This window comes from Coturnix japonica, chromosome 18 (assembly GCF_054131305.1).
Source record: "Coturnix japonica strain WE chromosome 18, WE-NBRP24, whole genome shotgun sequence".
NCBI lineage: Eukaryota > Metazoa > Chordata > Aves > Galliformes > Phasianidae > Coturnix > Coturnix japonica.
Genome location: NC_140680.1, coordinates 10957780 through 10979008, shown reverse-complemented (window position 1 = coordinate 10979008; position 21229 = coordinate 10957780). Strand labels below are relative to the sequence as shown.

The window sequence follows — 21229 nt, the reverse complement described above, 5'->3', positions numbered from 1 at the left end:
TCGCGCCGGCGCGCCGCTGTCACGTGTGTGCGCGGGGTGGTGTGTAATGAGCGCGCGGCTCCATCGGTTCCACCGGTTCCATCACGTCTTTATTAAGGTCCCTCCGGTTCTGTACCCCACCCCCACACCCCGCCGGTCCCGGTGCTCGTCGCCCCCGGGCAGTGCGGTCACGTGAGGCTGTTTGCGCCCTTCTCAGGACAGTCAGCGCGGGGGGCGGCTCTGCCCGATCCCAGCAGCAGCCGAAGTTCAGCTGCAAACACACGGCGGGGCAGAACCGCGACGAGCCGCGATGCAGCCCCGTGTCCAGCCCCGTGTCCAGCCCCGTGTCCAGCCCCGTGTCCAGCCCCGGGCTGTGCGGGCACGGGCTGCGCGCTCCGGCGGCCACCCGGCCCCGCGGGTGCGGGCTGTGCCCAGCAGCCCCACGGCCTCGTCCCGCAGCCGGGGCCGCTCAGCGGGTGCGGACACGCCAGGCCGGGAGGTGCGCGGCGTGGCAGTGCGTGCACACACGGACGGGTCGGGGCTGGCCGCAATGGGGCAGCGCGGCGCTGTGCGGGGAGCAGCGGGAGCAGAAGATCTGCACGGAGAGAAGCGGCACCGAGTAGAACCGCGGCTCCCGGAGCCCCGCACCCGGCCCAGCCCCGCCACGACCCCCGGTACCTTCCCGCAGCTCCGGCAGTGGTGGCGGCGGCGCAGCAAAGTGAACGGAGCGCGGCAGGCGGAGCAGTGGCTGCAGCTGCTGTCCGGAACCCACTCGGGCCGTCTGTGCGCTCCGGCTGAGAAGGGAAAAGCAACGAGGGAGTTACCGGAAGTCGAGCCACACGGCTGGCACCGCCATCCAACCCCACTGCCCCTCACCTGCCCTCTGCAGCCCGGTGGCATCTCTGGGGCTGGGGCACAGGGGGCAGTCAGCCACACGGGGCACATCCTCATCCTCTGCAGGGACAAAGGTCATTTATCTGGCTGAACTGGGGCAGGGCTCAGCCCCAAGGGTGTCCCCATGGATGCGATGCGTGGCAGCATGCCCCGTCTGCCAGCATCCCCAGCTGGGCACTGTGGCTACACTGTCCCCACTCTATTGTCACGGCCCCATTGCCCTGGGGCAGGAGCCATGCCCCGTGCCTGCCCTGTTACGCACTGCTGCCTCCTGGCTCCTCTGAGGTTTCTGCTGGAGAGGCCACGATCTTGAAGACTGTTTTCAGGATGCAGCGCAGGTCACTGGCAAAGTTGGTCTGGAGCTGATCAGCCACCCCTGCGTGGGGATGTGAGCTCAGGGCACTGCGGGAGCACGGTCAGGAAGGGGATGCAGCATTCACTCACCGGAGATGCAGACGAAGAGGGTGTGCAGCATGTCCCTGGTGCTGCTGTAGTGGGAGCGCAGCTCTGAGCAGCGGGAACCTGGTGTGGCCTCCAGCCATGGCCCTGGGGGGTGCTGGGGGCTGTATATGGGGAGGTGATGTTTCACCCACTGGGTGGAACAAAAAAGCCCTGTCCCACCAGGATTGGCCACCCTGTCCCTGCTCCCTCCCCAAGCAGACCCTCCACGTGCCTCTCTGTGCACGGGTTGTCCAGGAGACCCCATGGAGAAGGGGGGGCCACTCTGGGCACTGCTTCCCCCCATGCTGGTGGGGTGACTGAGCCGCAGGGATCCTCTGCTTCGGCTGCACAAAGGCTCCTCTCCAGCAGGCACAGCTCCTCTGCTGACAGCACCCGCAGCAGATCCCTGCAGGAAGGAGACAGCGTGACCCCACCTCACCCTCACACTGCTGCCCCCACCCCGCTGCCCATGTACCTGATCTTCATCAGCAGGTTGTAGAAGGGGCTGAACACCCGTGACATCTGCTCAGGGCTGCGTTCCAGGCTGAGGGGACCCTCAGGGTAGATGAGGAGACCACTGCAAGGGGACAGCATGGAACATAGGGTGGAGGGGTCAGCACGGGGCACCCCCAGGCACTCCTGGAGGGGGAGGGGGCTACACACACCTGATGATGGCCAGACGAGGGATGGTGAACATCAGCAGCGGTTCGTAGCCATCAATCATCTCCTGGGTCAGGTAGCCCAAGCGCAGGGCTCTGGGGAGCACACAGCCTTACAATGGGGCTGGGGTGATACAAGGATGATGCCCCATGCCCCCCCAGCACACCGTGTCCCCACCTCTCCACTGTCTCACAGAAGAGCACGATGATCTCCTGCTGCCTGTAGATCTCATCGGGGGATTTCACTGCCACCAGCGAGGACACGTAGCTGTGGAGTTGGGGGACAGTGATGTGCCACTGGACCCCACTGAGCCCCCACAGCCCCAGTGGCCAATCCCCACCTGAGCTCAAACTCAGCAAACAGACGATCAAACTGGACGAGTGCAGCCCGCACAGGCTCAGGGTATGTGCCGGGCTGGCTCAGGCTCTGCTCCCGCAGCAGCGCCCGCACCAGCTCCAGGCTGCACAGCAGGTTCCTGGCACGCGGCCTCAGCTGTGCCCCCTCCGCCTCCTCCAGCTCAAGGAAGGTCCCTGCCAGAAGGCACTGCCGGGACCAAGGGTGTGTCAGGAACCGGGACCGGGGGGAGCCAAGGGGACAGAGCCTGGAGCTCACCCCCAGCCCGTCATCCCCCGCTCAGAGCTGACCTCGGCAGCAAACAGCATGTGGTTCCCCAGGTTGTCCACCAAGAGCTCCTCGGGGAACTTGACGAGGTAATCACGGCTGTGTCTCTGCGCGGGGATGCACTCCTCCATGATGCGCTCAATGACGGCCAGCAGCTGAGCCTGGTGGGGACGGGGACGTCACCGCAGCCACCCCAAGAGCCCCGCGCTGAGGTCACCATGTGTACCTGGCTCAGGTGGAGCTGGTTGAGGAGCACCAGGTACTGCTGTGGGTCCAGCTCAGCGTCCAGCCCGTTGATCTCGGCCACCACCCGCGTCACCCGCTCATCGGCGAAGAAGAACTGGGAGAGCAGCCGGGGGTCTGAGCGCTGCGGGCAGATGGGACGAGCCATGGGGTGACACACGGCGCGGCCCCGGATGGAGCCACCTCGCTGTCCCCGCCCATGCCTCAGTTTCTCCAGAGCAGGACGAACAAGCTCGTCCTCATCCCGACAGTGTGGGCACAGCTCCGTGCCTGACTGTAAACACGGCAGCGGGTGAAAGGTCTGCGGGGAGGCTGCGGGTAGGGAGCACGGGGACACCGGCAATTCGCCCCCGCCCCGCCGCTCCCCCACAACTCCCCCGCGATGACCGGGGCTGCGGGGCCGGGGCTGCCGAGGATCGGTGCCAGCGATGGGGGGCGGCCCCGGAGCTGCCCGATCCCGTCGGGCTCCCGCGGCACCGTGAGTCACCGGCCGGGCCCGAGGCAGCGCTTCCTCCTCCCGCCCCGCTCCGGTCCGGCCCGGCTCTGCTTCGCTCTCTGTGAGCGCCCGAGCCCCGCCGACCCACGGCCGGTAACCCCGACACCGCCCCGCACCGGGGGGCTCCGCCCGCCCCCGCCCATTCTCGGTGCCAGGTGCCCACGGGCGCGGAGCTCCGCGTCTGGCGGCCGCCCCGTCGGTGCGACTCGTGCCGTACCGGGAACGGGAACAGCCTGCGCCGCCGCCGCCGCTCTCACCTTGGGCCGACGCAGCCACCTCCGGAGCACGGCGGGCAGCATGGCGCGACCAGGAGCTCCACCGCCGCCCGGCTCCCCGCGCCCGCCGCTCACCAACGGGGCGGGACGGCACCGGGCACCGCCCGGGGGCGGGACGGGGCGGTGTCTGCCCAGCTCCGGGGTCGCGGTCGCCGGAACCCGGCGGGCCGGTCCCTGCCCTCGGAGGATCCTGCGGGCTGCCCGCTGCCGGGAGCCGGTCGCCACCCGACGGGCCGGTTTCTCGCTGCTTTCTCATCGCGGGCGGATCCCGCCGGGCAGGGCGCGGTGCCCGCTGTGCCCCGTGTGGGTGCTCCGCTCCCGCTTCCCTTCCCCCTCGGTTCCCGGGGCTCCGTCGTTGCCCCCCCCCCGCCATCCGTGGGGCGCGGCGAGTCCCTCCGTGGGACGGTTCCCGGCTGCTCCCACCCGGTGTTTCAGACTCCGATAATTCTGACGGTTCGACCGGGGCTGTTCACGGGCCCATAACCCGCTCCGTTCCGCTCCGCCTCAGGGCTCAGGACGTCCCCGATCCACGGCCGCTCCCCGGGGCCGGCGGGGCTCGGAGCGGCGGCGAAACCGCTCCTGTAACGGAGCACGAGATGAACCCGCACGGCCGAGATGAGCCGAGTGACGGCTGAGCGCTGCGGCATCGTGCGGGGCACAGCGTTACGCCCAGCATCGCCCCGTGGCGCCCCACGCGTGTTCGCGGCGTCGGGTCCGGGGGAGGCGCCGCCACCTCCCACCGCCAGGGGGCGCCGTTACCGCGCCGCACCGCCCGCTCTAAAGATGGCGGCGGCGGCTTCGCCTCCCCGGGCCGCCCCCCCCCGGGCAGGGGCCGGCCGGGCCGCGCCGCCATATTGGCTGTTGTCCTGTGTGCGCCGGGCCGCGCTCGCCATGACTCGCAGGAGGAACAAGGTGGCGGCGGCCGGAGCAGCCGGGAACCGCCGGGAACGTCCCGGAGGAGCCGCCGGGACAACCCCCGCCCCGCCGCCGCCGCCTCCACCGCCGCCGGAGCCGCCCTCACCAACCGAGGCCGCGGTGTCGGCGGGCGGCAGCGCCGAGCCGGGCAGAGCCGCCCCGCAGGTACCGGCACCGGCACCGGCACGGCCGCGATCGGGGCGTGCGGGAACGGCAGGACCGGCCTCGTGGTGGGGTCGGGCTGTGCGGAGCCGGCCCCGGGATCAGCGGCGTGTGGGGCGCCATGGGCGGGCACGGCCCCGTCCGCGTGGGGATGTGAAGGGATGGGGATGGGATGGGATGGAGATGGGATGGGAGCGGGGATGGGGGCGGCCCGCGGGGCTCCGTGCCGGGATCCACCGGCGTGTGTGAGCGGGGGGCGCGGCCTCACCCTGCCGTGTGGGCCGGGAGCTCCGTGCGCCGCCGCTCGCGTTGAGCCCCGGGCACAGGGCGGCTCCGCCATCCCCGCTGCTCCGCTCGGCCCCGTGCCGGGGATGCCGCGTGTCCCCGGGTTGTTCGTAGCGCTGCGGGATGCGCTCCCGGGCCGTGGCTGAAGGTCCGGCCCCGCCGCAGCGGAGCGGCAGCCGGTGCAGGTGTGTCCCCGCCGTGCCCGGCTGCGGAGCGCGATGCAGGAGCCGCTGTGCAGCTCCGCCCGTGTGCGCTGCGAAACACCGGCCCCATTGCACGGAGCGGCGGCTGCTCCCGCTGTGACTGAGACACGGGGTGACCCGAGACCCCCCCGGGCCGGGGAGCTGCGTGTCCCCCGTGCTCTCCTTGGCCCCTGACCTTTGCTTCACCTTGAGCTTGGAGACGCCGCCTGTTTCACAGCAGCGGTTCCATCTGTGCTCGTTGTTTGGGACACAGCGCAGTGGCAGCTCGTCCTGGCTGCGGGGACTGTGCTGAGCTGCGGGCTGGGGCCCGGTGATGGTGCAGCGTTGGGCTGTGAGCCCTGGCCCTGCTGCTCTGTGCAGGAGAGCACCGGGAGCTGCACCCCACCCTGGTGCATGTGCCTCCGGTTGCACAGAACAAAGAGGCGGGTGGGAGGGCGGTGATGTGTGAGTGCTGTCATGGGGCTCTGCAATGAATGAGCAGGGAGCGTTGTGGCTCAGGGTCCCCACGACAGCCCTGCCTGGTGACATCTGTGGGTCGCACTTTGCTCTGGGGGTCCTTGTGGTGCTGTACCGCAGGTGCAGTGGGAGCTGCTGTGACTTAACAGCGTAATGTGGTGCTGGCTGGTAGTAGGATGGATCTTTAGCATGGCGTGGTCCTCCCAAGGGGCTGAGATACCCACAGCTGGCACATCCTGGGCTGGCAGCAGGTGGGCAGCACGAGGCTGCTCTGTTTTACTGAGAGAAGGTGCAGACCCGCATGCAGCCTGCAAGAAACGTTCTGCTTTGTAGTCAGATCCTGAAGCCTTTCATGTACCTGCGCTGACGTGATGCTCTGCAGCAGATCCTTCAGGTGACTTGTGGCCTGTGTGTCCCGCTGCAGGTGCTGCCCACCGCCAACCAGTCCGTGCAGACGTGCTGCCTGCTCTGCCACCGTGAGCGCAAGGACTGGGGAGGCCCGTCCCACAATGGGCTGGTTTCTCCAGGTGAGAGGCTGCCACCAGACTTCGTGCCAACGCTCGTGCAGAACCTGCTGGGAGAAATGCCACTGTGGATCTGCCAGAGCTGCCGGAAGAGTGTGGAGGAGGAAGAGCGGCGGGCAGTGCAGGAGCAGGCCCTGGCGGTACATGGCAGGGGAGCAGTGGTTGGAAGGGCTGGGGCTCCCAGGAGTGCAGCCTTGCAGTGCTGATTGTCCTGCGGCGTGTGCTGGGTCTGCGGGTCCCTTCCTCGCTCCATCCTTAGCTCCTCAGGTGTTGCTCAGAAGGGGTAGGGGATGGTGCAGTGACTTGTCTGGCAGCCTGTGAGTTGTTGGAGCTGCTTTGGCAGCCCTGCCATGCTGTGCTCTGTGCTCCTCCTGCACTGGCCCTGTGGCAGGCTGCTCGCTGCCCGACCCAGCTCTGTGCTGCCACGCTGGGTCTTGCCAGAGCTGCACTTGTCAAGGCAAAAGGGGCAGTGTGTGGTGGGGCAGGTACCTGCCCCTGTGCAGAGCTCGAGGGCCAAGCAGTGACTTCCCATGTGGCTTTGTTTAACCCTGGCCCACGCTGAACACAAGTGGAGCAGCACGTGGCCTTTGGCATCCACCTGGCTGTGGGCTCTGGGAACCAAGCTGCCCCTCTGCTGGATAGAGGCAGTGAGAGGAGCAAGGGCTTGGGGTCAGCGGAGAGGGTCTTGGCCCCAACACCCTGGGACAAGGGTCTCCTGCCTCTCTCCCAACCCTGCTCCTACTTCACTCTGTGTTTTCCCTGCCAGGTCTCGTTATCCCACACATCCTGCAAGTCACAGTCTTGTGGGGGTGGTTCCCACTCCTCTTCCTCTTCCACCTCCTCCTCTTCCTCCTCGTGCCACGGGAACTCAGGGGACTGGGACCCCAGCTCTTTCTTGTCTGCTCACAAGCTCTCGGGCCTCTGGAACTCGCAGCACACCAACGGGGCCACACAGGGCAGTCCCCTTGGGGCCCCCCCTGCTGCGCTAGGTGAGTTGAAGCCAGTTGCGGGATTGAGAAGAGCTGTCTCACTGGTCTTTGGCTTAGGCTATATCCTTGCAAGCAACTAGACCGATGGGCAGGGGCAGGCAGCAGGGGGCTTCTACTGCAGCAAAGGCAGGGGGTACCAGGACGCTGGAGCATTTCCTTTTCTAGGAGTGTAGCTCCAGCACAGTGTCAGTATGCCACGCTGCAGGCAGGGTGCAGGCAGAAATGCTGTGCTGAAGGCTGCATTGCTTTCCTCACCAGAAATGGCCATGAGATACCCAGCAGTAGCCAGGCCCTAGCTTTGCTTTCCTTGCAGGTGACAAGCACCCCAGCCTGGCTCTCTCTCCAGAGTGCATCAGCCAGGCTCCTGCCACGGTGGCGGGGCTCAAGGCCTGTCCCTATGGCCATGCAACCTCCCCTGCCACTGGCAGTGCTGCCCCAGGCTCGCCTCTGCCTACCTCACTTGACTTCTGCAAGACGCTGCCGAAGCAGTTCAAAAGCATGTGCCGGAGGGCCACCCCACCAGGTGCGTGTACCAGGGGTAGGTCTGGCCTCATCCTCCCGGCCCACTGCTTTCTCTGTGCCTTTCCCCTTGTTTTGCCCTTTTTGTCAGGGCATCTGTGGGGCAAATGAAGCTGCTGAGGCCCATTGCAAGCAGAGATTACTTCTGGCTTTTAACCTGAGTGCCTGGGTGGGGGGGAGGGACAGGTTTTGGCGCTGTAGAAGAAACCCATGTAATGTGCTTTCCGTTCTGCTCCCTCAAGAGCAACCCAATCCCCATGCATTGCCTTCTGGCTAAAGTTTGGTGCTATGGTACCTCTTGGTACTAGTGGAGACCTGGGAGCTTTCTAGCCTAAGCTTGAGCTGAGGGACCTGTGTGCATTTGGGCTGTGGGACACCTCTGAGTGTGGCCCTGTCACCTGACTGTCTCTGCTTCTGCCTGTCTGCAGGTGAGGCCTTCCACTCCTCAGAGCATCATCAGCACTCGGACCTCACTGCTCCCCCCAACAGTCCCACCGGGCTCCCCTCCCAGCCACCAGCGCTGATTCCCTCCAAGCAGATGCCTGCCCACCCAGGACCCTTTGGCTCCCCTCCACACGTCCCGCTGGGCACCACCCCACAGGCTGCACTCTTCCCTGCGCCCAGCGTACAGACGGCAGCCCTGAAGCCAACATCCGAGTCCCCTTCTGCTGGCACAGTCTCACACAGCCCGGGGTCATGTAAGAGCCCTCACCTGCCCCCTGCCAATGTGCCGCTGCTGAAGATGCCACCTCCGCTTTCGGGCTGCACTCATCCCTGCAATGGGCACTGCAGTACTTCGCTCATCCCTCCACCTGCCTCCCACCAACTGCCCGGCACAAACAGGTGAGTGGATGAGCCCTGCATGTTTCCAACCTCTCCTCACTCACTGGGTGATCCCACCCATGCCCAAGGATGTGAATTCCCCTGTGGAGGGATTGACCACCCTGGAATGGTGCTGCAGAGAGCAGCTGTGTTTGTGGGCCAGTTCTGCTGCTGTAGACCCCTGGTCTTTGAGGGTTAAGCTCTTTTTCTCCCTACATGTCTTCTCTGTGCGGTTGTCCTTTAGTACTGTGGTGCAGAAGAGACTGCTTGCTTGCTTACTCCTCCTCCAGCTAAAAGACCCAAAGAAACCGCCCGGTCAACCTGCTGTTGGCCAACAGGACCTTTGTCAGTGAGACCCATCGGGCAGCTGAGGCACTGGGCAAAGGTTCTCAAGAAGATGAAGCCCGTGGACTGGTGGTTCTGCTCGCCTGCTCCCCTGGCCCTCTTTGGGCTACCTGTGCCTTGGAAGAGAGCATGCTGAGTCGAGGGCGTTGGTTCCTCTCTGCTGATAAGCTCTCCCTGCGGAGGGCCAGACAAGTCTGGAGCTGGAGCTAGAGGAATGGTGCTGTGGGCCGTGCCCTGGCTGCCCTGTCCCTGAACTGGGTGGTCTGTGCCTGTGGGAGTCGGGCCTGCCTGCACGTGGGGATGTCTGGCAGCTGCATGCAGTTCCAGTGTTTCTCACCTGTGCTACTTGCCACCCCCAGTGAGTACCGCTCCCTGCCCTGGGATCAGCTCGTGGCCTTGCAGGGGACATTGCTTTCTGGAACTCTGGTGGGCCAGCCTGCTGCCTGCTAAGAGGTGCTGGGGGGTGAAGAGTTAGGAATGCCTTCTGTCACAGGCTCCTACGACATTTTCCTTGCAGAAGGAGGGTGCAGGGGGCTGGGGTTTGTCTGCCCTGCAAATCCTTTTGCTCTGGCACAGGCTGCCTCGGGAAGGGTGTTCTTATACAACTCGTGGGGTGATGTTGAGCTTCTCCACTTGCACTCACTTCTTGCCATTCTCCTCAGGGACCCATCTTGCAAAGGACACAAGTTCCCGAATGGTACCAGCTGCCATCCGCCACAGCCATGCGAGGCAGATGAGGGGCTCGGGGAGGATGAGGACAGCAGCTCGGAGCGCAGTTCCTGCACCTCCTCCTCCACCAACCAGAAAGATGGGAAGTTCTGTGACTGCTGCTACTGTGAGTTCTTCGGCCACAACGCGGTGAGTGTTGAGCTCTGCAGTCACCTCTGGTCTTTGTGCTCTGCTCTGTGGTATAAAGTTGGTGTGTGGAGACCATGGAGGTGGCAGTGTCTGGCCACAGCTTTTCTCTGCCTGTATGTATGCCCCCCCCAGTTGAATTCCCTCCTGCCTCATCAGCCTGCTGGTGCCCTGCTCCCTGCTCACAGCGTCCTGCCTTTCAATCTTTGTGGCTTCATCACAGAATTGTAGGGGTTGGAAGGAGCTTCTGGAGATTATCTAGTCCAACCCCTCTGCTAAAGCATGTTCCTTGGAGTAGGTTGCAAGGGAAAGCATCTGGGTGGGTTCTCCCTTCAGAGAAGGAGACTCCACGACCTCTGTGGGTAGCTCTGTAATCCTCAAAGTAGTTTTCTCTAACATGGAACTTCTTGTGTTCCAGTGTGTGCTAGTTGCTCCTTATTTTGTTGCTGTGCACCAATGAGTAGAGCCTGGCCCCATCCAGTCATTAGATTCCCCCTCAGTCTTCTCCAGGCTGAAAAATCCCAGTCTGTTAGATCAGGAAGATGCTTCAAGCCTCTAATCACCTTTGTAGCTATGTTGGAAAGGAGTTCAGTAAAGGTTGTGCTGAGACCTCAGGGACAGGAGTGGTTGGGGAGAGCGATGGGTGACTAGTGTGGAAGCTGGGGCTGCCTGTGTGTTACACTGGTTCTGGTTCCTGCCAAGCTTGACAGCTCTCACCTCCTGCAGCCACCAGCCGCTCCCACAAGCCGCAACTACGCCGAGATTCGGGAGAAGCTGCGCTCACGCCTCACCAAAAGGAAAGAGGAACTGCCACAAAAACTAGGGCACAACAGCAGCTCAGGAGAGCCCGCTGTGGACCACCGCAACGTGGATGAACTGCTGGACTACATCAACAGCACAGAGCCCAAGCCCTTGAACAGTGCCAAGGCGGCCAAGAGGGCACGGCACAAGCAGAAGAAGAAGGTGAGGCTGGGCAGAGGGAAGCGCTGCTCTGTGTCCTGTCTGGCTAAGCAAGGTGGGAGCAGAGGGCAGGAGGGGGCCTGTCCTTACTCCTCTCAGCAGGTCAGGGCAAGACTGCTCCTGGTAGGGCTTTGCATTCTCCCACTTCCATTTGGTTTCTTGAGCTCTGTACCCTCTGTTGTCCTTCTCCTGAGTTGACACCAGCTCTTTGGAGACTTCCCTGCCCAAAGCATCTGTGAGGGTCAGGCTGCTCTGTTGTGTGCTGTGGCTCCGACAAGCAGTGTGTCTATGTAGTGCTCTGAAAGCTTGTGCTCTTTACTGGTGCCTCATGCCCAGGGTGGTGTCCACTGCACAGAGTGGTGGTTGTTGTGATGCCTACAGGGGCATGTGGCAGTTCAGGCAGTTTGGGGAAGCCATGCTGAACAGTGGCTCTTGGTTTGCCTGACCAGGCTGGTGTGTGGCCTGCACACGTGTGCCTGCCTCATCTCATCTTCACTTGTGTTGCAGGAGAAGGAGAAAGCCCAGCTGGAGGCAGAGGCCCAAAAGCGGGCAGAGCGTGCCCCTGCAAACAGCCAGAACAGGGAGCCAGCTGAGGAGAAGCTGCTGGAGTGGCCAGAGCTGGAGCTGGAGCGTGTGAACAGCTTCCTCAGCAGCCGGCTGCAGGAGATCAGGAACACCATCAAAGACTCCATCCGGGCCAGTTTCAGTGTCTATGACCTCAACCTGGATGTCAACGACTTCCCCAAGAAGGCAGCTGTCCTGGAGCAGAAGAACCTGATCTCCCACCTCAATGGCTCCTCTGACCTGCAGGACATAGACCTGGCCCTCGCCCCACTCAGCCTGGGCCCCACCAAGAGCCACTCGCTGCTGCGGGGTGAGCTGGGCCCTCGATGGGGCGACGGGCCGGGGGAGCTGCCACTGGCCCCGACGGCCACCGAGAACGGTGTGGTGAAGCGCCTCAGCGCCGTGCCCAGCCTGTCCCGCATGATCTGGGTTCAGTCCAAGGCTGCAGACTCTGCTGTGGATGGCGATGGGCAGAGCCCGGAGCCCAAGGAGGGACCGCAGCCCAAGGGGCCGGAGCCACAGGAGCAGGTGCAGGCAGGGGGCCGGCAGCGGAAGAACAAGCGGCAGAGCGGGCAGGTGAAGAAGGGGGATGGTGCTGTGGTGCTCAGCGGCCAGGCCAGGCTGGAGAACTCTGGTGTGAAGGGGCAGGTGCTGGGAACCAAGCACCCTTCGAAGCCCAGCACTGCAGAGCTGCAGCGGGCGGGTGGCTGCACTGAGGTGGAGAGTGGCAAGGGGCAACCCTGGGGCTGCAGCACTGCCAGAGCGGAGAAGGAGAAAAGCAACGATTGGAAAGGGAGGAGGGCTGAGGGCAAAGCTGAGCTGCCGGATCTGGTGCAGCTGCCCACCCCGGCCAATGGGGACCGGCAGCTGCCTCCCCCCGCTGCCCTGGGAGGATCCCCCCAGCCCAAGGGCAAGAGCAGGAAGAACCGCAACAAGGTGGAGAAACCCAATACCTCTATCGGTGAGTGCCAGCAGCTCCGCTCTGCACCTGTGGCCCTTCCCCAGCCCTTGTCCTGTCTGCTGCCAGGTCCTGCCCTGTTGTGTGTGGGGTCCCATCCCTGGCTCTGTCCTGCTGGTTGCAGTGGGTTTTAGGGCTGTTGCCATGTTGTGCTGACCCTGTGCTCTGTGCTCTGCTCTCCAGATGACGTGTTCCTGCCCAAGGACTTGGATGGTGCGGAGATGGACGAAACCGACCGGGAAGTGGAGTATTTCAAGAGGTGAGGAGGCACCTGGTGGTGTTGGGGCTGTGCTGGATGTTGTGGTTGCTGTCACTCACTGTCTCTCTGTTGTGTCCCGGGCAGGTTCTGTTTGGACTCTGCCAAGCAGACGCGGCAGAAGGTGGCTGTGAACTGGACCAACTTCACCCTGAAGAAAACCACTTCCAGCGCAGCGCAGTGAGGTTGCGGGGCCGCCCCCTCCCCATCCCCGCTCCGCTCCTCACTGTGCCCCGTCCCCCCCCGGGTGCCCCCGGTTCTCCTCTATGGGGTTCCTCGTTCGAACACCCCGGTGCTCTCCTGCCCCGCGGGGCCCCCGGGGCTCCCCCCCCATCCAGCTCCTGGTCCCGTCCCGCGGAGCAGCCCCGTGCTGGACCCAATAAAGAACTTTGTAATTTTTTATTTTATTTAACCCCGGCCTCTGCTGCTTTGTTCGCCGGGCGGTTCGCGTTGTGCTGAACGCGTTGTGTCGAACTTTGTCCTCTGTGGGGACCCGTAGGGCAGCTTCTCCCGCGCGGAACGGGCCGACGCCATACTTGTTATATGTCACTTCCGGCTCGCCCGTTTTACATCCGGGTCAGCGGGGCTCCCGGGAGCCATGGAGCCGGGCGCGGAGCGGAAGGTGCAGGCCCGGCCCAGCCCGGCCGCTGACGGCCAGCCCCGGCTCCGCCACCCCCCGCTCACTGTGTGTCCCCCAACAGAGGCAGCGCGAGGAGGCGGCCGATGGATCCGACATGTCGGGGGAGGACGACGAGGACTATGTGCCCTACGTGCCGGTGAAGCAGCGCAAGCAGCAGATGGTAACGGAATAACGGGGTGACGGGGGTCGGGTCCGTCCCGGTGCCGCTCACTCACCGCACGGTTCTCGTCCAGCTGCAGAAGCTGCTGCAGATGCGGCGCAAGGTGGTGGCGGAGGAGGAACAGCGCGACAGCGGCAGCGAACAGCGAGGGGACGAGGATGACATCCCGCTGGGACCGCAATCCAACATCAGCCTGTTGGACCAGCACCAGCACCTCAAGGAGAAGGCCGAGGGTACGGCCGGTATTGGGGGGGCTGAGCTGGGGGCTGGGAGCACCGCGACACTGTGGGGTTGTTTGTTGTTACCTCTGCACAGCACGGAAGGAGTCGGCCAAGGAGAAACAGCTGAAGGAGGAGGAGAAGATCCTGGAGAGCGTGGCAGAGGGACGAGGTGAGAGCTGCCATCACTGTGTGCTCTGTGGGGATGGAGGAGGAGGTGACAGTGAGCATCCTCTGTTAGCAGCCAGCTGCCTGGCTGCGCTGGGGCTGTGCAGCTGCAGGCACCGAGCTCCAACAAGCTGTACCACATGTACTGCCTTGCTCTACTTGCTCTGCTCTCTGTGGGCATGGAGTCAGAGCTTGCACTGATCTTATTGGCTTTGTTTTTGCAGCTTTGATGTCAGTGAAGGAGATGGCGAAAGGCATTACATATGATGATCCGATTAAAACCAGGTGCGCTTTGCAGCGTGGGGGCTGTTTTTCCCAAAATATCACTTCCTTACAGCCGGCAGCAGCTGGGGGCCATACAGCCTGGGAGGAAAGAACTGCTCTGTGAGGCCATACAGCCTGGGCTGTATGTGAGTATGTGAGGCCATACTTCCTTGGCTTCCTGACTGCTTGCTACTCTATGTAAATTAAAAGACTGTGGAGTCACTTTGGATCTTATTACCCATGCAATAAGATTTATGTATGCATCTATGTAAAATGTGAAGGCTTGAGCTCAGTCTTCAGACAAAGAGAACAAGACTGGGAGAGCTCAGGGAGTTTGAGACGGTACCATGGAAATAACAAAGATGGGTCTAAATGATGTTGGCATGTTTTACCCATTATCTGTAGGCTGCTGTTGTCTATTGTATTGATGCTTCATACTTGGACCTTGGGGAGATGTTTGTTGTGTATGACTGGCTTGTGTCTGCTCATGTGCTCATGAAACCCCTTGAGGTCAATGTTTTCCTCTGTGGGATTTCAGAGCCCATTACGGAATTCTCATCTTCCTTTATTGGGTTTGCTGGCTCTGGAGCTCTGGAATGTTTTACACTCTGAACTTCCTCTGTTGATTTCTTAGCTGGAGAGCACCTCGTTACATCCTGGCCATGTCAGAGGCTCGGCACGATCGCGTGCGTAAGAAGTACCACATCCTTGTAGAGGGAGAAGGCATCCCACCTCCCATCAAGAGCTTCAAGGAGATGAAGTTTCCAGCAGGTGGGACCGAGGGTGGATTTTTCTGGGGAGACTCATGTCCAGCAGTGAGTGAAGCTGTTGGATCTGTAATGATCTGTTAGCAGTGTCCCAGCTTAAATTCACAACAGGGATTGTATCAGGTGGTTGCTGACCCAAGGGTCATTGCTCACTGGTCAGAGGGCTGTGGCTGAGAAATGAATTAGAGGGAAAGCAGGTTGTGAGTATGTGTATCCCGTGCTCTTTAACAGCGATCCTGAGGGGACTGAAGAAAAAAGGAATCCAGCAGCCAACACCTATACAGATTCAAGGCATCCCCACAATGTGAGTACTTTGTCCACGTCCCAGATTTAGGCAGTGTTTTTTTTGCTTCCAGCCCCACCCAGTAGCACCAACTGTGTGTTTCCCTCCACCCTCATTCACCCTGCTCAGATCTGGTGCACTGAGCCCTCCTTGTAATGCTCCTGCCCACCACTGGCCTGTTTCTCTGATAGCCTCTCAGGAAGGGATATGATTGGCATTGCCTTCACTGGTTCTGGGAAGACTTTGGTGTTCACCCTTCCAGTTATCATGTTCTGCCTGGAGCAAGAGAAAAGACTGCCATTCTCTAAGCGAGAGGGACCCTATGGACTCATCATCTGTCCTTCTGTGAGTTCTTGTGGGCACAGAGCGTGGGAGGAAGCTCACTGATGTTCAGTGACAGTTTCAGGTGCTCCCTGTGTGGAGAATTGAGGTGTTTTTTCTCTCTGCAGCGAGAGCTGGCCCGGCAGACCCATGGCATCATTGAGTACTACTGTCGCCTGCTGCAGGAAGACAGTCTGCCCCCACTGCGCTGTGCCCTCTGCATTGGGGGAATGTCTGTTAAGGAGCAGATGGAGACAATTAAACAGTGAGAACTTGTGGGGAGGGTCCTGTGGGGCTGAAACCTGGCTCTTTATTTCTAGCAGGGGACTGAGGGGTGGCACGTTAGCTGGGTGGCTGTGGGGAGGTATGGGGTGGAGCTGACGTGCCAGTTGGCTGTTATCAGCCCACAGCATGAGCTCTGTAAGCCCTTCTCTATACATTTCTGCTTAGGGAGAAATCTGAGTGCCTGACTGTGCCTTCCTTCTCTCATCCCACAGTGGTGTGCACATGATGGTGGCAACCCCTGGCCGCCTCATGGACCTGCTGCAGAAGAAGATGGTGAGCCTGGACATCTGCCGCTATTTGGCCTTGGATGAGGCTGACAGGATGATTGATATGGGCTTTGAGGGGGATATCCGCACCATCTTCTCCTACTTCAAGGTACTGGGCTGAGAAGATGTGGGCACCATATCGCTCAATCCCTGCACCCACCTTTGGATGAGCACTCAGTCCTTGCCCTTGCTTTGCTCCCTGTCTAGGGCCAGCGACAGACCCTTCTCTTCAGTGCAACGATGCCTAAAAAGATCCAGAACTTTGCTAAGAGTGCCCTGGTGAAGCCTATCACCATTAATGTTGGGCGAGCAGGTGCTGCCAGCCTGGATGTTGTGCAGGTGAGGTACTTGGGAGCTCCCCCTTACCACGTTGGAGGCCTGCATAGTTTGTGGGAGCAGCCAGTACCTCTCCCACAAGGACAGGCGTGCTTGGCCCTCCTTCCCTCTGGGTCATGGGATACCATGCACTGCTGGTTTCTCTGCTGTCGGCTTGAACCTTCTCTGTGCTTCTTCCTAGGAAGTGGAGTATGTGAAAGAGGAGGCCAAGATGGTGTACCTCCTCGAGTGCCTGCAGAAAACCCCACCTCCTGTGAGTAAATATCCTCCATCTGTTCCCGCAGTACATCTGGGGGCAGCACTGCAGCTCAGTAGCACAGGTATAGAGATGGAAGTGGGGATGCAGCTGTGATGCTGCCAGGCTGTGCCCTGTGCTGGGGTAGGTGAAGGAAGGAACTGTGTTTTGTGTATTTACAAGTCTTGGGCACAGAACTGTTGTGGCCTTTATTCAGCAAGAGGAAGTGGGTTTCTCTGGGGATTGTGCTTTTTGTCAACACATAAAAAAAGCCACTCTTACATGATATGTGTGTGTTGTGGCAGGTGCTGATCTTTGCGGAGAAGAAAGCAGATGTTGATGCGATCCACGAGTACCTTCTGCTCAAGGGAGTGGAAGCTGTGGCCATCCATGGAGGCAAAGGTTTGTGAGGGCACTGGGGAGGTGTGGTCCTGTCTGATCCCACTCCTTCCAGCTCTGTGTGTGAACATGGGAGGTCCTGGCACGTAGCTGTTTGTCACAGTGCTACTTAATCTGGGGAAAGGATGTATAGGTTTTCACATAGGAAGGGACTAAGCCATTTAATGCTCAGTTTTAAGGCCGTTGTGGTTGCTGCAAGAGGTAGGATTGGGAACTCTGATCCTGCTCATCTTCTGTGTTGGACGTTTACAGATCAGGAGGAACGGACAAAAGCCATTGAGGCCTTCCGAGATGGGAAGAAGGATGTTCTGGTTGCCACTGATGTTGCTTCTAAGGGCCTGGACTTCCCTGCCATCCAGCACGTCATCAACTATGATATGCCAGAGGAGATTGAGAACTACGGTGGGCATTGAGCCCAGCAGAGGCACTGAGGGAGCACAGCTGGGTGGCTGCAGGCCAGCAGGGCTGTGCACCCATCTTGGTGGTCGCAGGGGTGTCGTGTCGTATTCATTCAGGCCTGATCCTGTCTGTTTCTTTGCAGTTCACCGTATCGGGCGTACAGGTCGCTCAGGCAACACTGGTATTGCCACCACCTTCATCAACAAAGCCTGCGGTGAGAAACAGCAGGGACGGGGGGAGCCTGTGGGGTAGGCTGCAGCTGGGACAGAGAGCTGCTTCTGCTTGGGTGAGGGTGGTGTTTTCATGCTAGCAGGGATAAGTGATTATGGCTCATGGAGAGGAGGTGGGGACATGGGGCATTGCCACCCACCTGGGTGCTAGCTTCAGGGCCCAGCACATCATCCTTTGCTGCTCTTGTGTTGGGCTTCTGCTAGGACTGTATCTGATCTGCATCTCTGCCCCCAGATGAGTCAGTGCTCATGGACTTGAAGGCTCTGCTCCTGGAGGCGAAGCAGAAGGTGCCTCCTGTGCTCCAGGTGCTGCACTGTGGGGATGAGACCATGCTGGACATCGGAGGTGAGGGACCCTGAACTGGGATGGGGAACTTCTGCAGGGCTGTTAGAGTGATGTGGGTTGCAGACAGGGTCCCATCTCCCATCAATTCGTGCTCATGGGGTGACTCCTGTCTCCCTGCCTGATCTCCTTCCTCTCATTGCAGGTGAGCGGGGCTGTGCCTTCTGTGGTGGCCTGGGCCATCGCATCACTGACTGCCCTAAGCTGGAGGCGATGCAGACCAAGCAAGTCAGCAATATTGGCCGCAAGGACTACCTAGCCCACAGCTCTATGGACTTCTAGCCTGGGGGCTGTGCTGCTCGGTGCTCCCCTGCGCAGGACAGGAGTGGAGGTTGGCTGCTTCCCTTTGACCTGGGGTTCACTTTCCAAAACCCAGACCAACCCTGTACCAGAGGACTCTGTGCACATCTGTGGCCTGGTTTTTTTGGGACTGACAACAGCTCAGCCTTTCTGAGGTCTTGCCCTGGATGGAAGAGTGTGAAACTGTGCTGCAGCAGCCCAATACATCAGTGTCACACTGCTGTGAGGTGGTGGGGGAAACTCTATGTGGGGTGACTGGTTTGTGGCTGGTGGGCTGCTACCCATGCCTAGGGACTTCTGCCTAGCCCCTCCAAAGCTCCACAGTCTCCTTCCTCTCACCTTAATCTGTGCATCCTCAGCTGTTCTGTTAACAGCAGCAGTGCTCTGGTGCAGCCAGGGCCAAGCCAAGCACGCTGCACTTATGTCATGTGGTCTCCTGAGAGCTGCCTGTGCTCTCACAGTATGCGTTCTGCCCCACTGCCCTGCTGCAAGGGCTGGGCTGATAGACACCTCCTGTGGCCCAGCCTTTGCCTCTCATCCCACACACCAAAAAGGGGAAGTTCAGAGAGAAGGAAGTCTGCCCCATGCTTTGGCTGAAGCAGTCACATTTCTGTGCTGCCAGCAGCCCAAGCCCCAGAGCCCTGTGCTGGGCCCATGGAGAGACCAGTGAAGGATGGCATCCTCTATGTACAGCACCGCAAATTAGGAAAGGTAAAGGGCAGAGGGTGGGTTTGTGGCTGGATATCGGGTTTGTGCTGCTGGGCTGCTGCTTGGGTCCAGGCCTGAGCTTCCCTGCATCTGGGAAGGGGGTGAGCAGAGCTGGACCTCTTTGGACTCCAGCTTTAGTGTTGGTGCTCTCTCAATGCTGAGAGAGAGATCTGTGCAAGCACCAGCTTGTGCTCACCCCTATGGGCTGTGTCCTTGCTTGGTCATTGCATGATGTGCAATGAAACAATAAAGGTGTGTTACTGAGGCTCAGCTCTGTGTGTGTGGGAGCGGGGCAGCAGGGGGGTTGCTGGCTTGAACCTGGTCCTGGGGCAGCGCTGTGGGACAAGCGATGACTTTGTGTGCTTGGATCTGTGGGTACATTATGGGTGACATGATGGGTGACATGATGGCAGCCTCAGAGCTGGGTGTGCACAGTCTGGCTCCTGTTGGCCTTCTCAGCACAGAGCGCTCTGTGTGTCTGAGGCTACCTCTGGTGCACTAACAGAGCTGCTCCTACCTCAGTCTTAGAGCTGAAGCATGTAGCCCCCATGTGCATGGGGCCGGTGCTCTGCCGTGTGGGTGCCCCATGGGTATTTTGGGTGCTCTGCCACATCTATTTTCCAGGGCGGAGGCCCTGCTGTGCACTTGAGGTATGCGGGGGCTCGCAGCCCCTCCATCTCGTGATGGGCTGGGAAGGGACCGGTGCTGCAGAGCCTCCCATGGGAGGAAGCAGGCTGCAAGCTGCAGGGCCTGGCTGCGTGTGGCAGATGCGAGCTGCCAGCAGGAGCACAGCAGCTCAAAATGGCTTTCATTTGCATGGCGGTCCAAGTGAGAACAGCTTGCTGTGCCCTGCACAGTGCGCAGCCTTGCAGGCAGAGACCCCTGCATGGCCATTCGTGGACATGGCAGCCGGCTCCTGCTCTCCCTTTTCCCACACATCCATACCTTCATTCTAGCGGACCTGGAGGAAGATCCGAGTGCAGCTGTTTGCTGCCAGCCCCTTTGGTGTGTCCCGCATGGAGCAGTTTGATGTGCGGGATGGCGGCACACTGCCTGACACCTCCCTGCAGCGCTGCGCCCGCCGTGTCATCCGCCTGTCCGACTGTGTCTCCGTTGGCCCCATGGGCACTGAGAGCTGCCCCAAAGCCACCTCTGCCTTCTACCTCACCACCACGGAGAAGAACTACGTGCTGGCAGCTGAGCAGCGGGAGGAGTGGATCGAGCAGCTCTGCCTGTTGGCCTTTCAGGTACCCCCTGCATCCTGCTGCTGCTCCAGGCCAGGAGGATGAGGGTGCTGGGGGGGGGGCAATGCTAACCTCCTTCTGTTCCAGGGCAAAGAAGCAGCACAGAGCAGCAGCACCGGGCTGCAGCCCATCCCTATGGAGGAGAACTGCCTCTACTCCTCGTGGCAGGACTGTACGTGCTGCAGTAGGGCTGGGGGTGGTGGGGGAGCTTCCCACTGTGTGTGCAGCAGGGCTGACCCCGTCCTCACTCTGCTCCCACAGTGATGGAGTTCCCGGTGCTGGTGCTGAGGACGGAGGCAGCCGCTCGCTGTGAGCTGCAGGGGCAGTACGTGCTGGCAGCCCAGCCCCACGGCCTGGCGCTGAAGGATGCGCAGTCGCAGCAGCCCCTGCTCACCTGGCCCTACTCGTTCCTCCGCAAATTCGGCCAAGATCAGGTACGTGCACCCTGCCCGGGGCCTCCACCTGCTGCTGGCAGGTGCCAGCCCCTCACCCTGCCCCCCTCCCTGCAGAACATCTTCTCCTTCGAGGCCGGACGCCGCAGTGATTCGGGTGAGGGCACCTTCACCTTCAGCACCCCACGAGCCCCCGAGCTGTGCCGGGCCGTGGCCGCCGCCATCTCCTGCCAGCAGCAGGACCAGGAGAACCAGCTGTCCGTGCCAGGCCTCAGCAACCAGCCCGCGGGGGCAGAGGCTGAAGCCCCCCAGCACAGCGCAGTGCTGGGGCAGGCACAGCCGGGCTCACACTCGTATCCATCACCGAACCCTCTCAGCTTCCCCAGCGTGGAGGCTGCCGGCCCCATCGTGTACGCGTCCATCGCGCGGGGCCAACAGCCGCACTCGGTGCCGTGCCCCGGGCAGCCGCTCCCCGAGCATCTCTATGAGAACATCTCGGCCCAGCCTCGGCCTGCGGCCAACGAGGGCGATGCGGAGGGAGGGCGCTGGGCGCTGGGCTCCCGCCAGGCCCCCGAGGGTCACAGCAGCGAGTCCGCCGTGCCATACCCGGCCAGACAGCGCTGGGGGCCGGGAGGGAGCGGGGTTGGAGCGGAGGAGCGGCCCAAAGCTCAGCGCACCCTGCGGGCCAAGCTGGGCCGGCTGCTGAGCCGGGAGCGGGAATAAAGGCCGAGCTCCGCCCGGCACCGCGCCCGGCCGCCAGGGGGCGCCACCACAGCTCCGCCATTGGTGTGACCGAGCGGCGGCCCCGCCCCGCCCGCTGCTCTATAAGCTCGCGCCGGTCCGGGAGGG

At 61.7% G+C, this 21229-nt stretch overlaps 4 protein-coding genes across 5 annotated transcripts; 3 read left to right on the top strand and 1 right to left on the bottom strand.

The window, feature by feature from the left end:
* Positions 1–63: 63 nt before the first annotated feature.
* On the bottom strand, positions 64–3741 carry LOC107320318 (lateral signaling target protein 2 homolog). The gene is made up of 13 exons (XM_015876037.2): positions 3592–3741; positions 2822–2962; positions 2619–2756; positions 2315–2517; positions 2152–2241; positions 1980–2069; positions 1790–1891; positions 1547–1720; positions 1318–1436; positions 1136–1249; positions 856–933; positions 658–773; positions 64–574 (listed from the first exon to the last, which is right to left on the bottom strand). The coding sequence occupies exons 1-13, from the start codon at positions 3631–3633 to the stop codon at positions 449–451; spliced, it is 1533 nt and encodes a 510-aa protein (XP_015731523.1). The 5' UTR covers positions 3634–3741; the 3' UTR covers positions 64–448.
* Positions 3742–4377: 636 nt separating this feature from the next.
* FAM193B (family with sequence similarity 193 member B) lies at positions 4378–12834 on the top strand. 2 transcript variants are annotated; one of them, XM_015876033.2, is made up of 10 exons: positions 4378–4689; positions 6055–6294; positions 6921–7143; positions 7457–7666; positions 8091–8505; positions 9492–9687; positions 10411–10647; positions 11152–12169; positions 12350–12425; positions 12510–12834. In XM_015876033.2, exons 1-10 carry the CDS (start codon positions 4393–4395, stop codon positions 12604–12606), a joined length of 3009 nt encoding a protein of 1002 aa, XP_015731519.2. In that variant the 5' UTR covers positions 4378–4392; the 3' UTR covers positions 12607–12834. The 2 variants fall into 2 exon arrangements, with proteins under 2 accessions (XP_015731519.2, XP_015731520.2); XM_015876034.3 differs by lacking the exon at positions 7457–7666.
* A 156-nt stretch (positions 12835–12990) lies between these two features.
* On the top strand, positions 12991–19009 carry DDX41 (DEAD-box helicase 41). Its single transcript, XM_015876035.3, has 17 exons — positions 12991–13044; positions 13124–13222; positions 13296–13455; positions 13538–13612; positions 13833–13893; positions 14507–14643; positions 14871–14943; positions 15114–15267; positions 15372–15508; positions 15741–15903; positions 16002–16133; positions 16312–16383; positions 16671–16767; positions 17017–17166; positions 17306–17377; positions 17629–17739; positions 17882–19009. The coding sequence occupies exons 1-17, from the start codon at positions 13021–13023 to the stop codon at positions 18016–18018; spliced, it is 1854 nt and encodes a 617-aa protein (XP_015731521.1). The 5' UTR covers positions 12991–13020; the 3' UTR covers positions 18019–19009.
* On the top strand, positions 18606–21154 carry DOK3 (docking protein 3). Its single transcript, XM_015876047.3, has 5 exons — positions 18606–18747; positions 19701–19991; positions 20076–20160; positions 20250–20422; positions 20498–21154. The coding sequence occupies exons 1-5, from the start codon at positions 18691–18693 to the stop codon at positions 21101–21103; spliced, it is 1212 nt and encodes a 403-aa protein (XP_015731533.3). The 5' UTR covers positions 18606–18690; the 3' UTR covers positions 21104–21154.
* Positions 21155–21229: the final 75 nt, after the last annotated feature.